Genomic DNA, 20,150 nt, shown 5'->3' on the forward strand with positions numbered 1-20,150 from the left:
CAGCTCTGCCAGACATGTTCATAGGAGCCACTGTTCTTCCACTCCCTGTTTACATCCTGGGACACATGCTGCTACTGCATGTTGAGAGGAATGTGTCCTCTTCCCCAGCACAAAAAAAAAAAAAAACAAAAAAAACGTACAAACACAGATGGGGCAAGGCAATGTGCAAGGGAAGACAGGAAGAGGAAATCTGCAGAGTGTAAGAGCACAAACTGCTCATGAGAAAACAGGCCAGAGACTTTACACCAAAAGATGGTGAATGTAAGGAAGAAAGAACAGCCTGTGCAAACAGTCACTGGGTTACTAAACGTACAAAGCTCTCTCTCCCCATAGGAACCAAGTGAAGAAGGGGAGAACACCTGAGCAGAAAAGCCTAACTCTTGGATCCTGCAGATTGCTGGAAGAGCCTTAGTGAAAACTCCCTGAGATACACAGCACAGCTCAGGGAAATGCTTCACAGTAGCATCTGTCCTCTAGGCACTCCCCAGGAACTGGACGGGGCATTTGACCTGAACCCTTCTGCAACAGAGACCTGACTTCCTGAGGGAAAGCCCACAGCACCACACAAAGCTCAGAACAGATCGGGATGTGTCCTAACAAACACTTAGGGACCAAAGCTGGGACAGGAGGGGATCCAGGCCTCAGAAGGAGGCTCTTCATGCACATGAATGCAGAAACAAGCCCCACAGATCAGCATTGCTCCAGCACCGGCAAAACCATCACGTGTGACACCACAGATACAGAGACACGCTCTTGGTATCTTCTGAGCTGCTCACATTACACTCCTGCCCACCTTTGAATAGATGGTAACATTTATCCAAGCAAGGCGACGACTTAGGTGATTGAGTTTCTCAGAGAAGACCTTTTGGCTCTTCAGCAGCTCCTCATGGATGTCTCTCCTCTGAAAAAGAGTACAGATACGCAAGGGCAGATATCACTTCCACTTATCCTTTTTCAGGGCTGGACAAACAACACAAAAGCAAATAACACCTTGGGGCTAGCTAGGGAGTATTAACAGGAAAGGAAGGGGTCAGCTGCTTTTCTGCAGAGGGAGTGGGAATCAGTGCTATAAAAAGCACTTACTGGCCTCAGTTGCAGCCCACGAGGCCTGATGCAGACACTGGTCCACTGTGCAGAGTGGCTTTAGGGTCAACTGCTGTCAGAGATACTTTTTTAATGCATCATCAGATACATTCAGTCTGACAGCTGGAACAGGACATAAGTGTCCCAAGTCCAGCACAGCAGGGTATTTCCTCCTTGTTTTTTTTTTTTTCTTTTTCTTTTTTTTCCCTGAACCTTTCATTGTGCGTGTGAATGACAGATATAAGGAATAGCCCCAGCAGTCCAAGCAAAAGTGGTGTGGCTAGAGATTGGAGAGTCTCCTCTGAGCAGGAAACCTTTCCAAACCATAAATCACAATCCTGGGGTACCCCCACATTCCCACCCCAGGAGACTGGCTCCAAGCTGCCTGCAGCACACAGAGGTTTGCAAGTTGCCACAGACTGTCTGGGAGAAGCTGAAGCAATTACTTCGGTGCCTCTGTTTCTTGAGGCAGTGGTACAATGGGTTGGCACAGAATGAAAATGTGGTTGACAGCACCAGGCATGGGTTACTACCCCAACAAGACATTGCTCCAAGGCTAAAAATCAGGCACCGTGCTTCATGCTTTTTGTCAGGTACTGAGGAGCTACCAGAGAATGAAGCTTGGAGTCCAGAGACACTTACCCTCTTTGGGCAGCGGCTGATTTTTTCTTCTGTGTCTTTCAGTGCCATGGCGTACTCGTTCACATCATCTGACACACCAACCATCTGAAAAACAAGCAGATTCCAACAATAAATGAGGGTATTTTTTCCCCTAGGTACACAAGCATGCAATCAGATCCCCCGTAGGGGTTGGGAGGACACACAGTCACTAAACAAGCAGGAAACAGAGAGTCAGTGTAGAAACAATTGAGGTTGGGAGAATGGATGCTTGCAAAGCATGTGTCACTTACCTTCCCGAGCTGCTGGTGGACACTGAGGTTGTACATCATCACTATCCCATCCAGGATTTCCAGGAGGGAGTTCTCTGTGATGGGCTGGTCTGGCTCCTCTGGGGGTCTCCCCAGTAAGAGACCTTCATTTCCATGGCTGCCTTCAACTGCAATCCACCCCCAGGACAGGAGAGAAGTTCTCAGCAAGGCATTTTGGCACCTCAGCTTCTGCCTGCATCTCTCCCAAGTCAGTGGCCAAAGCTCTGCTGTTCATCTAAAACACATTCTTCCTTCCCTTCCCGTGTGATTCACTAGTCACACAAACACGCCGTCCCCATCTCACTGCCTGCATCAGGCTGACCTGGCAGACCTGCTCAGACAGACCCACGCTGTGCTTCAGAGACCTGCCTGGTCCCACCCCAACAACAACCGTGCTGCCTCCACACTATGTCCCTGCAAAGCCTCGCTGTGCTTGCAGGAGCCAAGGCAGCATCTCTTTGCACAGAGTGACACCATCAACAGCGTCATGTGCAGGACAGCCAAGTGGCTGACGTTGGACTTATGGGTCTCAGCATGCCCTGGAAATGGGAAGGAGCAATGCTGGAAGTTAATGAGATTGCTTTATTCTTGAGAGTACTGGGAGCTGAAGATGCCCTTCGCCCAAGGACCAGCTGGGCCACGCTAGCATGCAGCAGTACTCACTGTCCTCCTCTGTACGCTGCTCCACACTCAGCGTGCGCACTTTGACCTTCTCAAGGGTGCCCAGCGGCCGCCGCGGGTTCATCAGGCTGACAGCCGCGGTGCTGAGGAAACGGTTGGCGCGGCCCAGGGTGGGTGAGCTGAGCCAGCCAGGTCTGGCAAGAGCTCCACCGATGGCCAAGGCGGCAGAGGGACGCTGAGACTGAGAAGAAATTAAGGGAGGAACAGTTTTGGCTGTTAGGCTGCTGACTACTCCCTTGTCCCTGCAAAGATTTTGGTACAGATGGACAGGGGCTACTGGAAAGGGAGGAGATACTTTCCCCGCCGTGTATGAGGCAGCAGTGGCCAGTTCGCAAACGTGTGTTCCTTCCTAAGGGCACGTGCCAGGCACTATCAGCAGATGTGCACAGCAAGAAGCTCTGTCTACAGTTGCACTCCTTCAAATGCAAGTGTCAAGAGCTGCCATTGAAGAGAAGGGGCACATTTGGGTCTGTGAAGAGTTAGAATGTGGAGAAGAGAAACTTTTGCTGCTCAGACTTGGTGCATCTAGGACCTTGCTGATCTACGGCAGTTCCCGTGTGTGCTTAGCTGTTTACCTGATTGCTCACAGGCTGCTTACAGCCCCAGCCCAGACACTGCTTCTCTCTAAAGCAAAGCTCTAATAGCTAGAGGCTAAGCTTGCTGCTCCAGCACCAGGGGCCCCACTGATGAATCGCAGTACATGGCTCACCTGTGCTGCTGATGTTGCTGATTCCTCATCTTCATCAAGATCATCCATAGTCACTGACTGCAGTTCTGCAGGGTCAATCAAGACGTTGGCTTTTGCAGCCAGGTCATCTGCACAAAGCACACCAGAGCAGCTGTGAATGCACGAGTTACCTGTCACAGCCCTAGGCTCATCTTCTTTCCTGCTTCTCAGCAGCAGAGAAGCACCCAGTGAAGCTGGACACTGCATCAGAACAGGCTCACCGTTCCCCTTATGTGGAATAGATCTGCCCTTGCTAACAGAACAAAGACCAAACAGCTCACCTAGAACGCGTTTCTGTTCCTGTTCCTACCAGCAGCAAACAGAGTAACTGAGGAACCAGGAGACAACTGCTGGGGACAAACTGGAGTAGCACAGGGAGGGAAACTCAGGGCTTGAGACCATTTGATAAGCCTCCAACTCTTCAACACTGCCCCATTGTATGTCCCCAGTTCACTAGGACTGCAGGTCCCCTATAGCCCAGAGGAAGGCTGCTCTGACGGAGAGGGACTCTATTACAGAGAGTATTGATAGGACAAGGAGTAATGGCTTTAAACTAAAAGAGGGTAGGTTTAGATTAGATATGACGAGGAAGTTCTTCACTCTAAGGGTGGTGAGGCACTGGAACAGGCTGCCCAGAGAAGTTGTGGATGCTCCATCCCTTGCAGTGCCCAAGGCCAGGCTGGATGGGGCTTTGGACAGTCTGGTCTAGTGGACAGTCTGGTCTAGTGGACAGTGGTCTAGTGGACAGTCTGGTCCCTGCCCATGGCTGAAGGGTTGCAATTAGATGACCTTTGAGGTCCCTTCCAACCCAAACCATTCTACATGGCCTCACATGCCACTACTGCTGCAGCAAGTGGGGCTGGAGCTGCTGACGTGCCAGAGCAAACCGTAGAGCTAACCCCCATTCTACAGGCAGCCTCCCTGGCTTTGCTCCTGGGCTTGCTGGGCAGGCTGGGGGTGCTCTGACACAGAGAGTGACCGAGGTCTGACTGTGCTCAGCTCCTCTCCCTTATGCCCACCACACACCATAAGTCTGGGGAAAGGAATAAAAGCGCAGCAAGAGAAAATCAGGATATTAGATTAGAAAAAAGTTTCCAACTGAACATTCAGGCCAAAGCACACAATTAGGAAAAGATGACAAATGAATGCCCCAATCAGGGATGTAAAGCTGTCAACTTGAAGGACACTCCACACCAGACAGATGCTGCCTTCTCTAGAGTAACCTGCATTTCATTAAAGCTCTAGTCTCCTCTCCTTCCATTTAATCACAATTCATTATCCACGGCTCCCTCCCTGGGATGTCTCTTGGCTGAACTTCAGCCAGGACCTGGGGTGAAGGTATTGGAAGCGAGAGCACTTACCTTTCAGAGTCTTCTTGAGATGAGACAGGAGACCTCCAAGTCGCTGAAGGTCAAAATAATCCACCTTCCCGTTATAGAAAAGCTGGGGAGGGACATATGCCTCTAAAGCAGAGAAGGAGATTTGTTAGTCCCATGCACAGGAGCCGCACACACACCAGCACAAACAGGTAAGCCCTAAGACAGACCCCAGGGCCCAGCCTGAAGCCAAAGCTACGCTGAGTGACAACTTGTGTTCTTATAAGAACACAAGCCTTTGAAGCAGAGGCAACTTCCACCATGAAGCAAGTATGAGATTTGCACAGAAACAAGAGCAACTGATGGTCACGGACAACAAGCCTCCCAGCCACAGGCACTGGGGAAAATTGGATCCTTGGAAAACTCGGCGGCCTTCCACTCGGCGACTCCAGCTCAGACCCTGAGTCCCACAGGGTACTGTAAGGCACTTTTGGATAAGCCAAAAGTAAGAAGAGGGACAGGCAAAGCTGGGTTAAAGAGTGGAAAAGCATTGACTTGGTTTCCCCATAATCCCAGAGTCTCAGAACCAAGAAAATAGACAAATATCTTTCCCTCTACTTGAACTATTGGACCACCACCTCCTACAGACCCATAATCAATACTGGACTCTGCTCCAGAGCATACAGGATGAACTAGCTAAGGCAGATGTTATTATGCAATTCTCAAAGGAATTATCCAGAATTGGTCAAGGTATTAAGGGGAATAGATCTGCATACAGGAGTTTCCAAGAATGACTGGGAAATACAGGCACAGGGTGACAGAAGGCACCAGCACCCATGAGAAACACAAAACTTTCAGCATCCTGGAGAGGCAAACCCTGGCCCAAACACAGAAGCATCCTCAAAGCTTCTCCACCAGACTTTACCATCACTGCTCAGTGCAGCCGGGGTCTTCGCCTTGTGGCCATCCCAGAAGAAACGCAGGGCAGCAATAAGCCGGTGCAGGAAGCACACCATGTACTCTGGCGGGCACAGCACAGTCAAGTTCTAGGGCAACAATGAGAGTTCAGCCATTAGGTGTGAAAGTGCATCTTAGTCCCAGTGGCCACATGGGACAGACAGAAGAAACCTGTTCTCAGCCTTGCTCAAAGCACGTGCATCAGTTTGCAAAGAGCAGCTTTAGTTTCCAGCACTGGGATGGAGCCCAGCACTGATGGCAGGAAGCAGCTTCCACCTCTAAAGTCCTTGGCCCCAAAACAAACTGGTCTGATAGAGGAGGATGTATACCACGTGCTCCACCACTAAAGGAGGGCTGCTCTTTAACACAGAGAGGCAGATGAAGAAAGGGTTGCTTCTAAAGCTGCAGGCCGACAGCCTGACCCAGAGCTGGAAGGCCATTCCTCATCCAGGTGGGAAAGAGGATGCCGAAGCCAGCAGGCCAGCTGTGGCAGAGCACACCCCAGCTGCACTGTGAGATTTTAGTAGGATATTCAACTCACACCCATGGCTGCTCCCAAGGATCTCCTTCTGCCTGAATCACTGCACAGGACTTGGTTAAGCTCCATGGCTTCTAGCCTCAGATTTTCTCCCTCCTCCCCACACACTGCCATATCTAGATCTCAATTGCTCATCTGCTGAAAGCAGCCCAGCCAAAAGGGTAAGAGCTCCCACCCTAGAGGTACCAGCTCTCAGAGTGAGGCTTGCAGTAAGGCTGGTCCTCCAACTTACCCCTCTGTTGCTAGCATTTTCCTGAAGAAACTTGCGGAATTTGTTTAGGAAGATGTATCTGGAGGCTTCCCCCTGGCAGGAGGAAAAGTAGATGGTGAACTCACATGGAAAGGCATTAATTGTCCACCTCTGGAATATGTGTGCCTCAAGTCATGCTTGCCCACAGATGCATTCAGGCTTTAGGCACTTAAAGCAGAGGGGCATCGTGTTTTTTCCATATTAATTAGGCAGACCCCCAGTGTAACTCTACATCAACACGCAACCAGAAACCCCACAAAAAAGTCTGGGCCTAGAGTGATGCCTGAGTACTGATGAGGCCCCTGAAGGTACTGAGGTACTGAGAACAGAGCAGCTCCCACTATCTGCCTGTGAGCTACACTCCACAGCAGAAAGCAACTGACCCAGTCTCCACCAACACTGGAGCACCCACAAGTATCTCACAGGCCACTGCTATGCAGTGATGAGTTTTCTGAGGCCTGTACTGGGATGCACTGATCACGGCCAATAGATAATCAGCTTTACCCAGATGAGCACTCTCCACCTGCTCCCTAGAGACGCGCTCACATAGCTGATGTTTCACTTCTCTCTGGAATTAATATTAATTGTCAGAGTAGAATGAACTGCAGTCAGATTGTGACTGCCGAGTTCAACAGAGACCCAAGGCTGGCCTAGATGCAGCTCATATAACCAGTTAACCTGGCAAAGCATCTGATACCCCTTTAAACAGAGTCCAAAGTCTCAGTTTATGCAATTCAGCCTGCCTTAATGGATCGGTTAGAGAACTACTTCTAAGGACCGAAGGTCTCAATGGATGCACTTCTGTACAGACATTGTGATGCATTAGCCACCACACAACTCCCAGAACTGCTTCTGGTCCCAGAGCTGGCACTCAAACTCTAACAGAAAGTGCAAAAATCTGTACCTTACAAGTCCTGGGATGTGGAGATACTGTAACAAAAGATCCACAGAGTGCTTACCCCTCCTCTGTCTTTGTTGTTCAGCAGCAACTTCAGAATCTGAACCTGGAGACCTTCCACCACTAGAACAGGGACACAACAATCTGCTGTCAGACAACAAAAACTCGAGAACTATCACCCACCCATATTAACCTCAACTGCAGTACCCTGTCACCAGGAGAAAGGCCACCTCCCCAGCACAGGCTGCCCAGGGAGAACCAGCGTCAGCAGAATGTTAGTCCCATCACTATGAGAATTTTCTCCTTCTCCACCTAGCAATAAATCCATCCCCAGCTGATGGGGATGCCCCTAAAGGGGGCAGCCACTAAAGGGGAGTTCTGGCTTGCTCACGTCCCCTGGTGGGATGCCGCAGCTCGTGGATTGGTCCCTCTGGCTGCACAGAAGGTATGGGGTCTTGGCAGTTTCCCTCTTTCCTCACAAACCTTCGATGCGTTTCTTGAGCCGCTGACAGCCTCTTTCATATGCCCGCCGCCTCAGTCTTTCCTCAGCACTCTCCTCCTTCACCTCCTTACTCTCCTTGCCCTGGTTGGGGGACAGACCCTGATTAAGAAGAGAGCACTGCACAAGGCAAAGTGTCTTGTCAAAGGAGGAACAGAAGCTCACTGAGACAATATACAAGTGCGTGACAGCACCTGGCACCACACCTAAACAGGCCTTCCCTGGCCTTGTAATGAATCATGTCAGGAGATCTTTTGAGGACACACAAGACAATGCACAGTTCCTTAGACTCTATAAGGTTCCCTTCCATATCTGTTGTCACAGAAAACTGTTCCCTTCCCTGTCCCAAGCAACTTACCCTAAACATCCCTGATAAGGGAATAATAAAGATGATAAGGCAGCGTAGAGGCTACAACTCTCACACAGGTTTAAAGGTCCACCAGCGTCTATACAGTTGGAAACACGGGGCCAGCAAATGATGGGTACAGCGGGCCGCCAAATTCCTTTCAGTCTCCTTAGAGAAAGATGTGCCCTTACTCACCTCCTTGGTGAAGCGGTTTGGCCACCACGTGGTGGGAATGAGCTCTTGCAAACCAGCCTCCTCCACACGAAGCGGGCTCTTGATGTAGAAGAACACAACCGAGCGGAGCACATCAAAGCTGTGGCACCGTTAAAGCAAGCACAGCAGCTACATCAGAGAAGGGGCAGGGCGTGTTCCCTGAGCCATAGTGAGAGACCCCTCTCCAACAACCACCCAAAGCTCCACAAAATCCAGAGTCCCCTTCTCCTGGGAGAAGCCCCATGCAGTTATCACAGTGGCTGCCCAAATGCTACAACGGCAGCTGGACTGCTCAGAAAGTTGGTTTCACTCTAGGGACACCAGAGAGGTTGGTCAGGTAGAAATAAAGTCCTGTGTGTTAGTGATGTGGATGTGACCTTCCCTCGTTTCCCCCTCCCCAAAGCAGAACTTTACAGAGAATCGTGTCAGGCAGACGGAGGAGACCTGAGCAATTAGAAATGAACTCCCAAGGATGGGGTGGCTTCTGCCTCTCAGGACCTGCAGATCCCTGAAGTCTCCTTGGCTGTGTTATTGAGGGCAGGGGGGACGAAGGCTAGAGGAGGCGCAAAGGATACAGAACATTGCTGAGTAGATATTTCCTGGATTTCTCATGCTTCAAGACTGCAATGGTGAGACGGAGGTAGTGAATCTGCAGAAACAGAAGAAGCGAAACTGACTCCATCTACAGGAGAGGACACAACTCTCTAAGACAGAATGGGACAGAATTGTCATCTCTAAATCAAACAACTGCAGATTATCCAAAACATCAGGTACCCCTGGACAAGGGGACATAATAGAAGCTGGCTAGTCACACATTCCTGGGGATCGAGAAGTACAACTTACTTGCAAACCCAGGTCTGGGATGATGGGAGAAAACCTGTAAGCCCGCAGCAGTGACATCAGTAGCTGTTTGAGGCACTCATGCACTTCATACTCCTGAGAAAATAAGAAACACGTTGAACAGCAACAGCAAAGTGTCAGGAACAGTGATAGGTCTCAGAGTATGGCTTTGGAAGGATGCAGCATTTACTTCTGCACTGAAAACGTAGGTGCTCGGAACCCACAGCGTCTGTTCACCTGACTCAGCAGGAGAGTCTGAGCAGTGGCTGGTGCCATCATTTTGCTACAGGGAAAGCAGCAGCTGCACTAGTAAAGCCAACCCAGCAGATGCCTACAACAAGCCAAAGTCCCAGGTCCCATTTGGCTGGGGTAATTCGCCCATGCCCATGTCCCCTAGACCTACCCAACACACAGTGTTGGCAGAACCAACCCCAAAAGGAAAGACAAGTTACTCTTGTGTAAATGTGATGATGGAGGAGCTGCTCTTTTGAGCCCAACCGGCAGCCAGCCCACGTGATAAGAGCTGTCTCTTCTACAAACTCAGCAGCCCCAATGGGGCATTTAGCTTCATTTGGTCAGCCAGACAACCTCAGGGAAATGATGATCTACTGCAAAAACAGGAATCCGATCACCAGTAAGGGAAAGACGTTGATCACTACCAGTACTTTTGGGGGAAGTTTCCTATGCTCAGCACCTCCAATGGCCTCCCTGGGGATGAACCAGTGCCCTAGCAACTCACCTCCATGAGAAGCCACATGACATCCAGCAGCTGCTGAATAAGGGGATGGGCCTCCACTGCCCCTCCTCGCTCCAGGATGCTCAACAGGAAGGTCATGAGCACATCTTCCACCAGGTACACCTTGCACTGCAGACAGACAGGCAGGTCAACAGTCCTCCAGGGCAGGGTCATTTCCCCGCAAAGACCAAGGCCCAATTCACCTTTCCTTGCAAGCACAAAACCAGGTACCTACAGAAACTTGCAATAAGCAGTCAAAACTCACCATGAGAGGGGAGAAATAATTGAAGATGTGGGCTAACGTGATCAAGACTGTGGGTTCTCCCTGCAATTGCCACATGGATGTGTCCTTCTCCACCAGCTTCCCCTCCTGCAATGCCAAACCCAGAAAAACACACAGCTTGGAGCTAGCCCAGTCCACCCTGCACCAATGACTGAATGAACTGGGAGCCTGGAGTAGCCACTGTTTGATACCCCACGGCTCATTGGACTAGAAAGCTTGAATGTGGCAAATGAGGATGGCAAGGCATCCAGGACCATGCCTCTGGAGAGGTGTAGTTCAGATCAGAGGTCATTTATTATCAGTAACATGCATGCCGCCTGACAATCTGTTTTTCCAGAACATGGTTTGAGTGCGTGTGACTACTTGTATATGGGAATCCCTGCAGAAGACCTCAGCTAGTAAGCCAGGCCTCCAAGCAAGCTGAGATCAGAGCAGTGGGCATTCCCTGTCCTCTGTGCAGAAACAGATCATCTCTCACCCTAGAGGAAAAAACATTTTCTAATGAACACTGGTATAGCCAAAATAGTTCTCAAGGCAGACTTGCCTTGAGAACTTGACTGCATCATAGCACCAGGACATCACGAAAGCATTTGGGATATGAACAAGTTTCTTTCAAGGCTGCAAGATCACATGTATCAGTTCTGACCCCAACAAACATCACCCCTTGGAAGAAAACTTCTTAGGACTGAGAACACAGCCCAGTATAATTTAACTTTAGCCTCAGGGTGGAATTATTAGGAATCCCATTTTGCAAGACGAAGTCCAGAGATGTGCATGCCCCATGCAAAAGCAAGCAGGTGTTTAGACTCATAGGTGTATGGAAACATCTGAGCTACCAGCAGGTACAAAGAAGTGAAGAATCATGTTTCCTGGCATGATGCCCCACAGAGCTGCTCAGGAACCTTAGCCTACCGTCACATCGATCCCGATATGGATCACGTTCTTCAGGTAGCCTAAAAGCCTGCGAGCCTTCACGAGGTCTGACACAGGAGGGTCTTGCAAGGGGTGGTAGCCTTCCACTGGATATGTAGGCAAGTGTTAAGGTGCAATCTGATCCTTTCAGGATTTCTTTTGTTTGTGCAAAGAAAAAATAGTGTATCTCTATTTTACTTCATATCCACGCATGCCTAAGTCACAATTCAAATCAAATATATAGATGATAAGCCACAAGATCTTTTCCCCACTTTGCCCATACTGCAGACACCAAGGGTTTCCCTAAATGCTCTGTCCTCATCAGAAAGACCACCAGGAGCCTCCATGACAGATGTCAACAGGCACATCCAGGACTGCTCTGACAAGGGCTGCAGGTCTCAGCTTCTGCATAGAGACAGCAGGCAATGCTCCTACCATGTCAGAGGTCCTGCATGGCTGAGAGGTGGAACAGACCTGAAGCCAACAGGCTCAGAAGCACAAATGCATGAGGCTTTCCAGACCTGGAGGGCGAGACCTTTGCAGGAGCTGAGTGCCTGGGATCTGGCATCACGCAGCTGCAGCCTAAGCTACTGAGTAGGAGCTCAAAGCAAACCTCATTTCTGCAATTGCTGGCACCAGAAAAGGTGACTGCGTGCCCTGCAGTTGTGCACCGAGAGATGGCTGCTTCTCTCCTTGATTCTGCTCTGAGCAAAAGCGCCAAGAAAAAGTGAACTGCACTCAGGTATGTATATTCTATAGCCTCAAAGGATGGTCTCAGGACAGGTTCTTCTCCCTTTAGACCTACTCTTCCCACATCCAAAGGATATCGAAGTGGACGGCTCCCAAAGTTAAAAGCAACAGACTCTTTGAATGAGAGGCTGATAGCAGGGAAGTATGCCATTCCAGCACCCCTTGTGATGTTATCAAAAGCAGTTCCCAGAGATATGCCATTCCTGAAAGAAGAAAAAGCAACAAAACTTGAGCCACGGTAGGAGGTTTTTGTGGTCAGCTGGACGATCCAGGAATCTGCATTCCCCCCCCCCAGAGCCCTGCCAACATGGACACATCAGTCATTCATGGCTCCTAGCTTGGCAGACATGCAAACCCCACAGTTTTGCTGAGCAAGTGCCCTGGGAAGCACAGCAGAATTCCCATTTTCATATAACAGCATGGGAAGGCATTAGAGTCTGCACAATACAAAAAGCCCCACTCAGCACCAAGGGCAACCTAAATCCTTACTAGATATCTGACCGGCAGGGCATATTACAGGCAGGTGACATTTTTGGCCTCATCCATTTGATGTTGGTGGAAAGAAAAGGAGAATGGTCTCAATCTGCTATTCCTGAAAGACTGAAGAACCATTTGACAATTTTTATTTCCAGCTGACTTGCTGCAGGCTGTAGGTTAGGGCCAGGGAACAATTCTTCACAGAATCACAGAATGGTTTGGGTTGGAAGGGACCTTAAAGATCATCTAATTCCAATCCCTTCCAATAGACCAGAGGGGCAGCTTCCACTAGACCAGTCTGCTCAAAGCCCAATCCAACCTGGCCTTGAACACTTCCAGGGATGGGGCATCCACAACTTCTCTGGGCAGCCTGTGCCAGGGCCTCACCACCCTCAGATTCTTACTCCAGCTGGCCGCCACTCATTTTCTGTTGGAGATGGAGGCTGGAGATCTACCAGCCTTTTCACACCTCCCTGTGAGTCTAGGGCAGGCAAGGTTTACACTGGCCACAAAAGCAGTCAGTGGGGCTCAGCCAACTGTAGTATTAAGCACCACAGCACATGCCTTCCCTTCCAAAATCCTAGCAAACTTTATACAGACTTAGAAGCTGCTTGGGCACCTTCTTGCCAGCTGCTCCCACCTGAACTTTGGAGACTCAAAAGTCCATTTAGATGGCTTCTGAACACAAAGCAGAGAAGCAGAGGCTGGAGCTACTGAGGAACTTAAAGGAGAGAGGGTAGAAAGAGGGCTCAGCAACCTGCTGAGCAGTGCCAAAGCATGTATATGACACACAGCCACCCGCAAAACAAGGAACGGGACAAAGATGCTTACAAGCAGAAAGCAATGGTGCCCTCATCAAGGTCTATCAGACAGCTGACGATGTCTCCTGCTGCCCAAGACTGCAATAGAAGGAGAGGAAAGACGTTAGACATATATCCAGGGTGTTCCCACACCAGAAGAAAGACTTTAACCCAACCAACCCCTTGTGATTCAGGGTTGCAGGAGAGACAGCTCCTTCTGACAGCAGCTCACATGGCATTTTCAGACACTTCTGGAAGCTGCTCATAAGCCTCTGGCTGGGATCTTTTTTCCCCCCACCAGCACTAGGGATGTGCATGGAATCAGAATTATACCAACACTGCGTCATCCTCTGATGAGCTTTACAGACACCACCAGCATCACTATGCTGGCAATCAGTCTGCTGGGGCTGCTAAAAGAAAGCACCTATGTGCACCTCACAGTACAAATCAGTGCTGACACACAGCCTCCCCAAGAGCACACTGAAGCAGGGAGCACAGCTCAAGGGCATTTCACAGAGCCCATAAGAATCCAGGGAGCAGAAGGAGTTGTCTGCTTCTCTACCTTCCTGGGAGGACAGTACTCACCTTGCCATAGTTGGTAGTGGTCACGTTCCATTTGCGCACCCTGTTGCCATCATATGCATATGAATCTGGTGTATCTCCAACTCCTTCCTGCACCAAAGTACAAAAGAGATTCAGACTAGACCAAGCAGAGAGGATCCCCTTCCTTGCAAGAGCAGCTTCAAGGGGGAGACTGGCAGACAGGGAGAGCAGCTGACAGCACGCATGCTCTGCCCGGGCAGAGTGAATCCAACGACCTGTGTGATCTTTGGTTCGGAAATATATAATGACTTTGGGGTCAGAAGAAGGGTACTGCTACATGACACTGCCAAAACAGCCCCTCAGGATGCCTGTCACCTCCCCTCTCATGCACTGTGGATTGGCAGGTTAGTGAAACTGCACAGCTGACACACCTTCCCAGCATCAAACATCCCACCCAGCGCCTGATGAGAGCTGGCCTGGGCCTGCCTCCCCTAGACAAAAAAGACCTGTAATACTGGTGGCTGCGGGTCTTCCAGAGAGACAGCAGCCAGCACTGCAGAGCCACACACTCTCTGGAGAGCCTGCCAGCTGAACATGTAGATGCAACACACCCCGTGCACGAGCCTTTCGCGCTACACACCACTCAGAGAACACAGACCAGAAAGAGAGTTGAGTAAAGATCTGGTAGTTAACCGCAGATTTGGCATTTCTAGGGCGTGTGGTGGGCACAAAATGCCAGCAGGGCAGGAGCACAGCACCAATGCAATGCTCCATGCTGACCTAAAACGCGGTGGAGTAACAGAGCAGACGCGTGCAGCAGTTACAGTACCTCCTGATTAAATCTGCAGTTGAGAGTACACCAGCCAATCTGCATGAGTCCCTGGGAAGAGATGAGCACTTCGTAAATCCATTTCCCTGGAAGAAAAAGATAACACACACAGTAAATCCATGCTGCCTGACTCATTGTTAGAGAAGCAGAACCTGATACTGCTCCCACAGAAGAGAATCTAGGCACTCAAAGGATCTCTGCAACATCCCTGGCATTTCCCTCCCAATTCTTCACTTGTGTACCACACAATCCTCCATCCTTCTGACTTCCTGGAAAAGCCAGTGGATGAACTGGGGAAGACAGGGCTCAAGATCTAGAACAGCAACATATTCAAAATTTCCTGAGCTATCTAGCTGTGCAACCCTCCACGCACTTTTGCTGGGACCTTTCTCAAAGCATCACCCACTTATCTCCTTACCTTTATACACACACGTCGTGGCCCTGATAGAGCCGAAGTTACTGTGGCCAATCACCTGCACCGACAAACAAAAGATATTGTAAAGTTAGGCAAAAAGGCCTGAAAACCAGAGCGTGATGAAGAACTATTCATGGATCATAGTGTGGGGGAGAGACGTGATGTATTCCGCATCCCCGCAGCTGTACTTAGAGCCAACGGGCCCGAGGGAACCATCCAACATCCTCCCCACAGCTCATCTGTACTTGCTAAACCCCAGGGACACATGCAGCATGGCAGCAGTACAAGGGACACATGGTTTCCAGTGAATTGTGCCAGGCACACAAAGGTGACAATTATATAGGAAAGACATCTGAATCCTAGACAAACGGTAAGCGGAGACAAGAGCAGCCTCCTTCCATAGAATAAAGATGGAACGAGCACAGGAGCAGGGGTTGTGTGTGCTGGGTGAAAGTACGAAAGGAGTGGAGAAATGATTGAAGTAGGAAAGGATTTGGTTCCAGTGGATTCTTTCAGCTGACTTTCTGTACAAGGAACATCAGCTAAGGAAACAGAAGGGAGCTAACGGAAACAAAGGAGAAAGGAAGCAGTCAGTACAGCAGCAAGGCCTGGCTTCAGCCTCAGCCTCTCACCACTGTTACAGAAGACTAGAAGGAAGGAAGGAAGAGGTAGTCACTGGAGGGAGGGACAGGAAAGCTGGCTGCTGTCACCAACTCTGCTTAGCCAAGCTCTTCAGTGAGCCCCTGGGCCAGCATAACACTTCCCCTTCCTCGCAGCTCCACTCAGAGCTTGCTAAGACTTAGGGGTACTGCTAGACCTTTTCCCAGGAGAGCTCATTTATTTCCTCCAGGATCCCTGAGCTCTGTGAGTAGACTCCATTTAAAAACATACCATACAGCCAGTGACAGGGATCCGCCATGAAGAACAAACTGAGTGCTTTTAGTCTCACAAGCCCATTTCCTGCTGCAGCCAGCATCACACTCACCCCAAGTAAGTCATCATCAACCAGCAGGAGCCCCTCAAAACCGCTCGTGTGGTCCAACACTACAGTAGAGGGACCAAGCCGGCCCTCTGCTCCCTGATCTGAAACAAGAGTTGCAGAAAACCTGTTAGGTATTAGCAGCACACCTGATGAGCACCACCTGCTAGACTACAATAACACTTCAATTCTGCTGCAGCAGCAGCAGACTCAAACAGCGTTATCCATGTTAGACCATGAGAACTTCAGGAAAGAAGACACCCGTTGATTTAAAAAGAAGCTTGCACAGCAACACTCAAGGTCTGAGCTACGCAGCAGTCAGGTGACACGTGAAACCTTCCACGTCACCTGAAAATTTTACTTTGGCACAGTTCAAAGGCCAAACTAAACTCTGAGCCAAATGTTTGGCCAACACGTCACGTAACTGAAGCCACGCAGGATTTAAACGTGCAATAAATTAGAGCACAGGAGGGCAGAAAAATGCTTATGCAGGGAACTGTTTTGCATGATACAACTTGTTCTCCCAGTTAAGCAGCACAAGCAGAAGCACAAATTGCAGACACGTTGTGTCTCCTACCTCGACTGTCTTCAGAGCCATTCTCCTCTGCTAGCAACCGGTCAAGGTGTTCCTGTAGGTTCTGGAACGTCAGGTGCTTTCTAGGGAATCAACACACACAGAAGCTCTTCAGAAAACTCTGCTTTCAGGTTTTAAAGACTTTCAGTCCAGACAGTGAACTGGGAAGTTCTGTTGATCTGTTTCTTGCCACAAATCTGAGGAATTTGCTGACCAACGTGTTGGTGCAATGAACGAACCAAGGACCAAACACAGCATGAACAAGCAAAGTAGTTACCAAAGGATCTTAAAGTCTTCAGTCTGCTCAAGAGCATCTTGCCAGCATGCATTATCAATGACTACAGACTGAGACTGCTGCGGTCAGCATCGTACAAACGCAGTCTAAGTCAGGATTAGTTCTTTTCCCAAGTCCTTCATCATACAAAAAAAAAAAAGAGAAGCCTGTACCAGCGCATGAAGCAGTTCAAACAAAGGTCAGGCTAGCCCAGCATCCTCCCTCTGACAACAGCAGAAAACATTGTTTCTTCACACCTTTTGTACTGCATAGAAATCTCACCCCCCCCCATTCCAGACTACCATTTTAGATACCTTCCTCACAGCAGCCTCCCCCAGTTCTCTCATTTCAAGGCTAGCTTCCTTAGCAGTTCATCATACAGGAGCCATTCCAGACTTCTGGCTGTTGCTCTTACCCTTCCTCAAAACTTCTGCAGCTCCAAGATACCCTTTTGGAAGCAGTGAGACCAGAACCACGTGCTCACAAGAAGAGCATGAAGCACTAATTCATTCAGTGACACAATAGTTTTCCTTACCTTACATCCCTCTGGTAACAATCCCTTGCTTCCTATTTGCTTTTTCTGACTTTCTTCTTGTTTTATTCCCCACCCAGTCTCACTCAACACGCAGAAGTCAGCTAGTGGCCCACTATTTTATGCACAGCTGGGGCTGTTCCCCTTTCAATACATCACTTTGCATTTCCCTACAGCGAGTTTCAATGATGACTTCACTATCCCGTCACTGTCTCACAACCACCCTATGTTTACATTGCTCTAAATAGCTGGCTAACAGCAGCAGACTTTGTCATTTCATGCTCTTTTCCTTTCCACGCCTCTCAAAGTTGCACAGAACAACATCAGTCGTACTGAAGGTCTTTTTGGGACCAACAGCATTTCCCCTTACTGTGAGAGTCACTGGTTATTCCTGTCCCTGTTCCCATTTCCAAAATCTGCTGTGGAACAACCTTCTCACTTCCCTGGGACTAGGATTTAGGTAGGACCTCCCTGACACTGCGGTAAGAGACATTCTGAAAAATCTGATGGATGTGAAGATGCACAGAAGTGGAAATGAAGAAGCAGCTTTGGTTGGCATGAGAGAGAGTGGCTTCAGCAAAGCAGCTTAATCAGCAGCTAGCATGGAGAAGAAGATGTGGAAAGAGGCCAGAAGAGCAGGAGACAGCTAGAGAGAGGTCTGCCACGAGCTCCACTGAGGAACAGAAGCATCCAAAGACAACATATCATACCATAAAAGTTGCTCTCATGTGGCAAATGGTATTTTCAAGACCTACTTGACTGCTACTGGGCTTTCTACCAAATAGCCAAGTCCAGGGAGAAGGGTGGAAGGGAGCTAAAAAACAGAGAGACCAGGCAAACAAACTGCCAGTTCTAAGCTTTCAAGTCGTTCATCACCAGGCAAAGAAATTAGAAGTATGGAAAACCAAAACGCCTGGGCATATGGAATATTCCAAGGCACACTGATAGGAGAGCTTGTGGCAAAATAACATAACCCACTTTGCCTCCCCCCACAATAGCCTTAGCTCACTGAGCATATAGAGGGCCAAGAGCTATTTTTAGAAGCTCTGAGCTCACATCTGAGCTGGCATCACTAAATATAGACTGTGCAATGTGAGCCCAGCCAGGCTGCGGCACCGCCAGCCGGCAGCAGCTACACACCTGCCTCACTCTGCAACACCTGTACCTGCCCTGAACCCCTCTGACTTGCCTCTGGCAAAAGAGCTAAATGCAAGGGAAGGGTTTCTCATCCAAAGCTACGAGTTGGTGGGCTACAAGGTGAAGGAGAACTGAAAACAAACAGAAGAAAACAGACACTGCACAGCAATTCTCTGTTTCCTTTCCTTTGGAGGCTCCGAACAAGGAAAGCACCAACAGTTCCTCAGCCTGAGAAGCGTACGGTCTCCCATCTCTCAGTAACAGCCTTACATTAGTTTACAGGGCACTGATGACCTAGCTTGCATTACTGCGCCTAAAACCTGTGCACGTTGCACTTCTTTACAACCAGAGGGAGAACAGGAACAGTAAGGCCAATGCCTACTTGCCCACCTACTTCAGGAATACTGCCTAGTGATCTTGTACATGGGGCTGTGCATGCAGAAATTTCTGAAGTGTTCTTCCTATCAAGCCCTTCAGTTTAGAAAAACCATTAAAGGACAAGAGCCAGGAGTCATTCCTGCACCACGGAGCTGATGTGCTCTTAAGAAAGATCACTGTGTGGCACTAAAAGATATTTCCTTGCACCGCAGTGTGGCTTTTCTGGGGACTGGTAGGGCATTGCTTGTCTGGCGAATGAGAAATCCCATACCTGTATGCAGCTGCAGGCTGGTTCCCATCAGCACTGGTAAAGACGCGATGCAGATAGTCATTCAGCAGCCTGCTGTTCACTATCCCTTGTGAAAAAGGAGAGAAAAGTAAGCTTAAGGAGTCAGGAGGTAAATTCAAACCATTCATTTCAAGCACAAGCAAAAAAATGGTAACTAGGGGAAAACAGCCTTCCAGGTTGCAGATCAGCACGGGGGAAGACACAGCTTCAAGAAGCCACTGACCTTCTCACCGTCTTCACTAACGGCCCTAGACACCAGCAATATGGAGCACACCTCTGCAACAAGGGGCTCCTTCCAGTTTGAGCTGCTCTCCAATGCAAATGGGAGGCTGTACAGTCGTCCCCTTGGGTGAAACTACGTACTCAGGAATGCTGCTCTGCTGCTTCCAGATAAAGTTACTTCAAAAGCTGGATGTGAGGACCCAATTTCATTTCCAAGGGAAATAAAAATAAAAATAATATTACCACTGCTGCTGATGTCCTGCTTGTACCTGGAACATTCTCTGTAGCTACTACATCTCCTAACTGCGCTGGAGAAGATGCGGGGACAGAAAGGCTCGCAGACACAGCTCATCTGGGCTAACTCACAGCCTCCTTAAGGCTGTATGCCTCGCAGTAGCTTGCCCTGTGCAAAACAATCCCTGGTGCCCTGTAAAGCAGCTTGCCTTAGATGTGGGTGCTACAGGGCCCCCAAATACCAGCCTTGTGATCTCACAAGCAGGATTGTGCTGGGTTGGCTGGTACAAGAGCAAACGGACTGCCCAGCAGTATCATCTTTTCCAAGGAAAGCATTAATCCGAGCACCCGAGAGGCCGTCCGCCCTGGAAGGGGAACTCCCAGAGTCCGTTGGGACAAAGGCAGCACCATGTCCTCCAGCACCACGCGGCTGGAGGAAGGGCACTGCGACATGAGTTTCTGGTGGAGTCCTTCGTTCTGCAGGAAAGGCCCTCCCAAAATCTGGCCTC

At 49.5% G+C, this 20,150-nt stretch overlaps 1 protein-coding gene across 1 annotated transcript in view; it reads right to left on the minus strand.

Annotated features, from left to right (window-relative positions):
- RNF123 (ring finger protein 123) overlaps positions 1-19,328 on the minus strand; it is a 47,635-nt gene extending 28,307 nt beyond the window's left edge. Inside the window, exons 1-24 of the mRNA XM_035337634.1 lie at positions 19,168-19,328; positions 16,579-16,658; positions 16,008-16,105; positions 15,026-15,080; positions 14,608-14,693; positions 13,821-13,907; positions 13,267-13,334; positions 12,036-12,161; positions 11,209-11,323; positions 10,279-10,383; positions 10,017-10,142; positions 9,281-9,373; positions 9,013-9,086; positions 8,420-8,537; positions 7,863-7,962; positions 7,441-7,502; positions 6,464-6,535; positions 5,662-5,782; positions 4,782-4,883; positions 3,403-3,509; positions 2,676-2,874; positions 1,995-2,140; positions 1,726-1,809; positions 794-901 (exon numbers count right to left, since the gene is read on the minus strand). Coding sequence (XP_035193525.1) covers positions 794-901; positions 1,726-1,809; positions 1,995-2,140; positions 2,676-2,874; positions 3,403-3,509; positions 4,782-4,883; positions 5,662-5,782; positions 6,464-6,535; positions 7,441-7,502; positions 7,863-7,962; positions 8,420-8,537; positions 9,013-9,086; positions 9,281-9,373; positions 10,017-10,142; positions 10,279-10,383; positions 11,209-11,323; positions 12,036-12,161; positions 13,267-13,334; positions 13,821-13,907; positions 14,608-14,693; positions 15,026-15,080; positions 16,008-16,105; positions 16,579-16,658; positions 19,168-19,313 — 2,478 coding nt within the window. The 5' untranslated portion in view covers positions 19,314-19,328. The remainder of the gene's footprint in view (positions 1-793; positions 902-1,725; positions 1,810-1,994; positions 2,141-2,675; positions 2,875-3,402; positions 3,510-4,781; positions 4,884-5,661; positions 5,783-6,463; positions 6,536-7,440; positions 7,503-7,862; positions 7,963-8,419; positions 8,538-9,012; positions 9,087-9,280; positions 9,374-10,016; positions 10,143-10,278; positions 10,384-11,208; positions 11,324-12,035; positions 12,162-13,266; positions 13,335-13,820; positions 13,908-14,607; positions 14,694-15,025; positions 15,081-16,007; positions 16,106-16,578; positions 16,659-19,167) is intronic.
- Between the last annotated feature and the right edge of the window lie 822 nt (positions 19,329-20,150).

Source organism: Oxyura jamaicensis, chromosome 12 (genome assembly GCF_011077185.1).
Source record: "Oxyura jamaicensis isolate SHBP4307 breed ruddy duck chromosome 12, BPBGC_Ojam_1.0, whole genome shotgun sequence".
NCBI lineage: Eukaryota > Metazoa > Chordata > Aves > Anseriformes > Anatidae > Oxyura > Oxyura jamaicensis.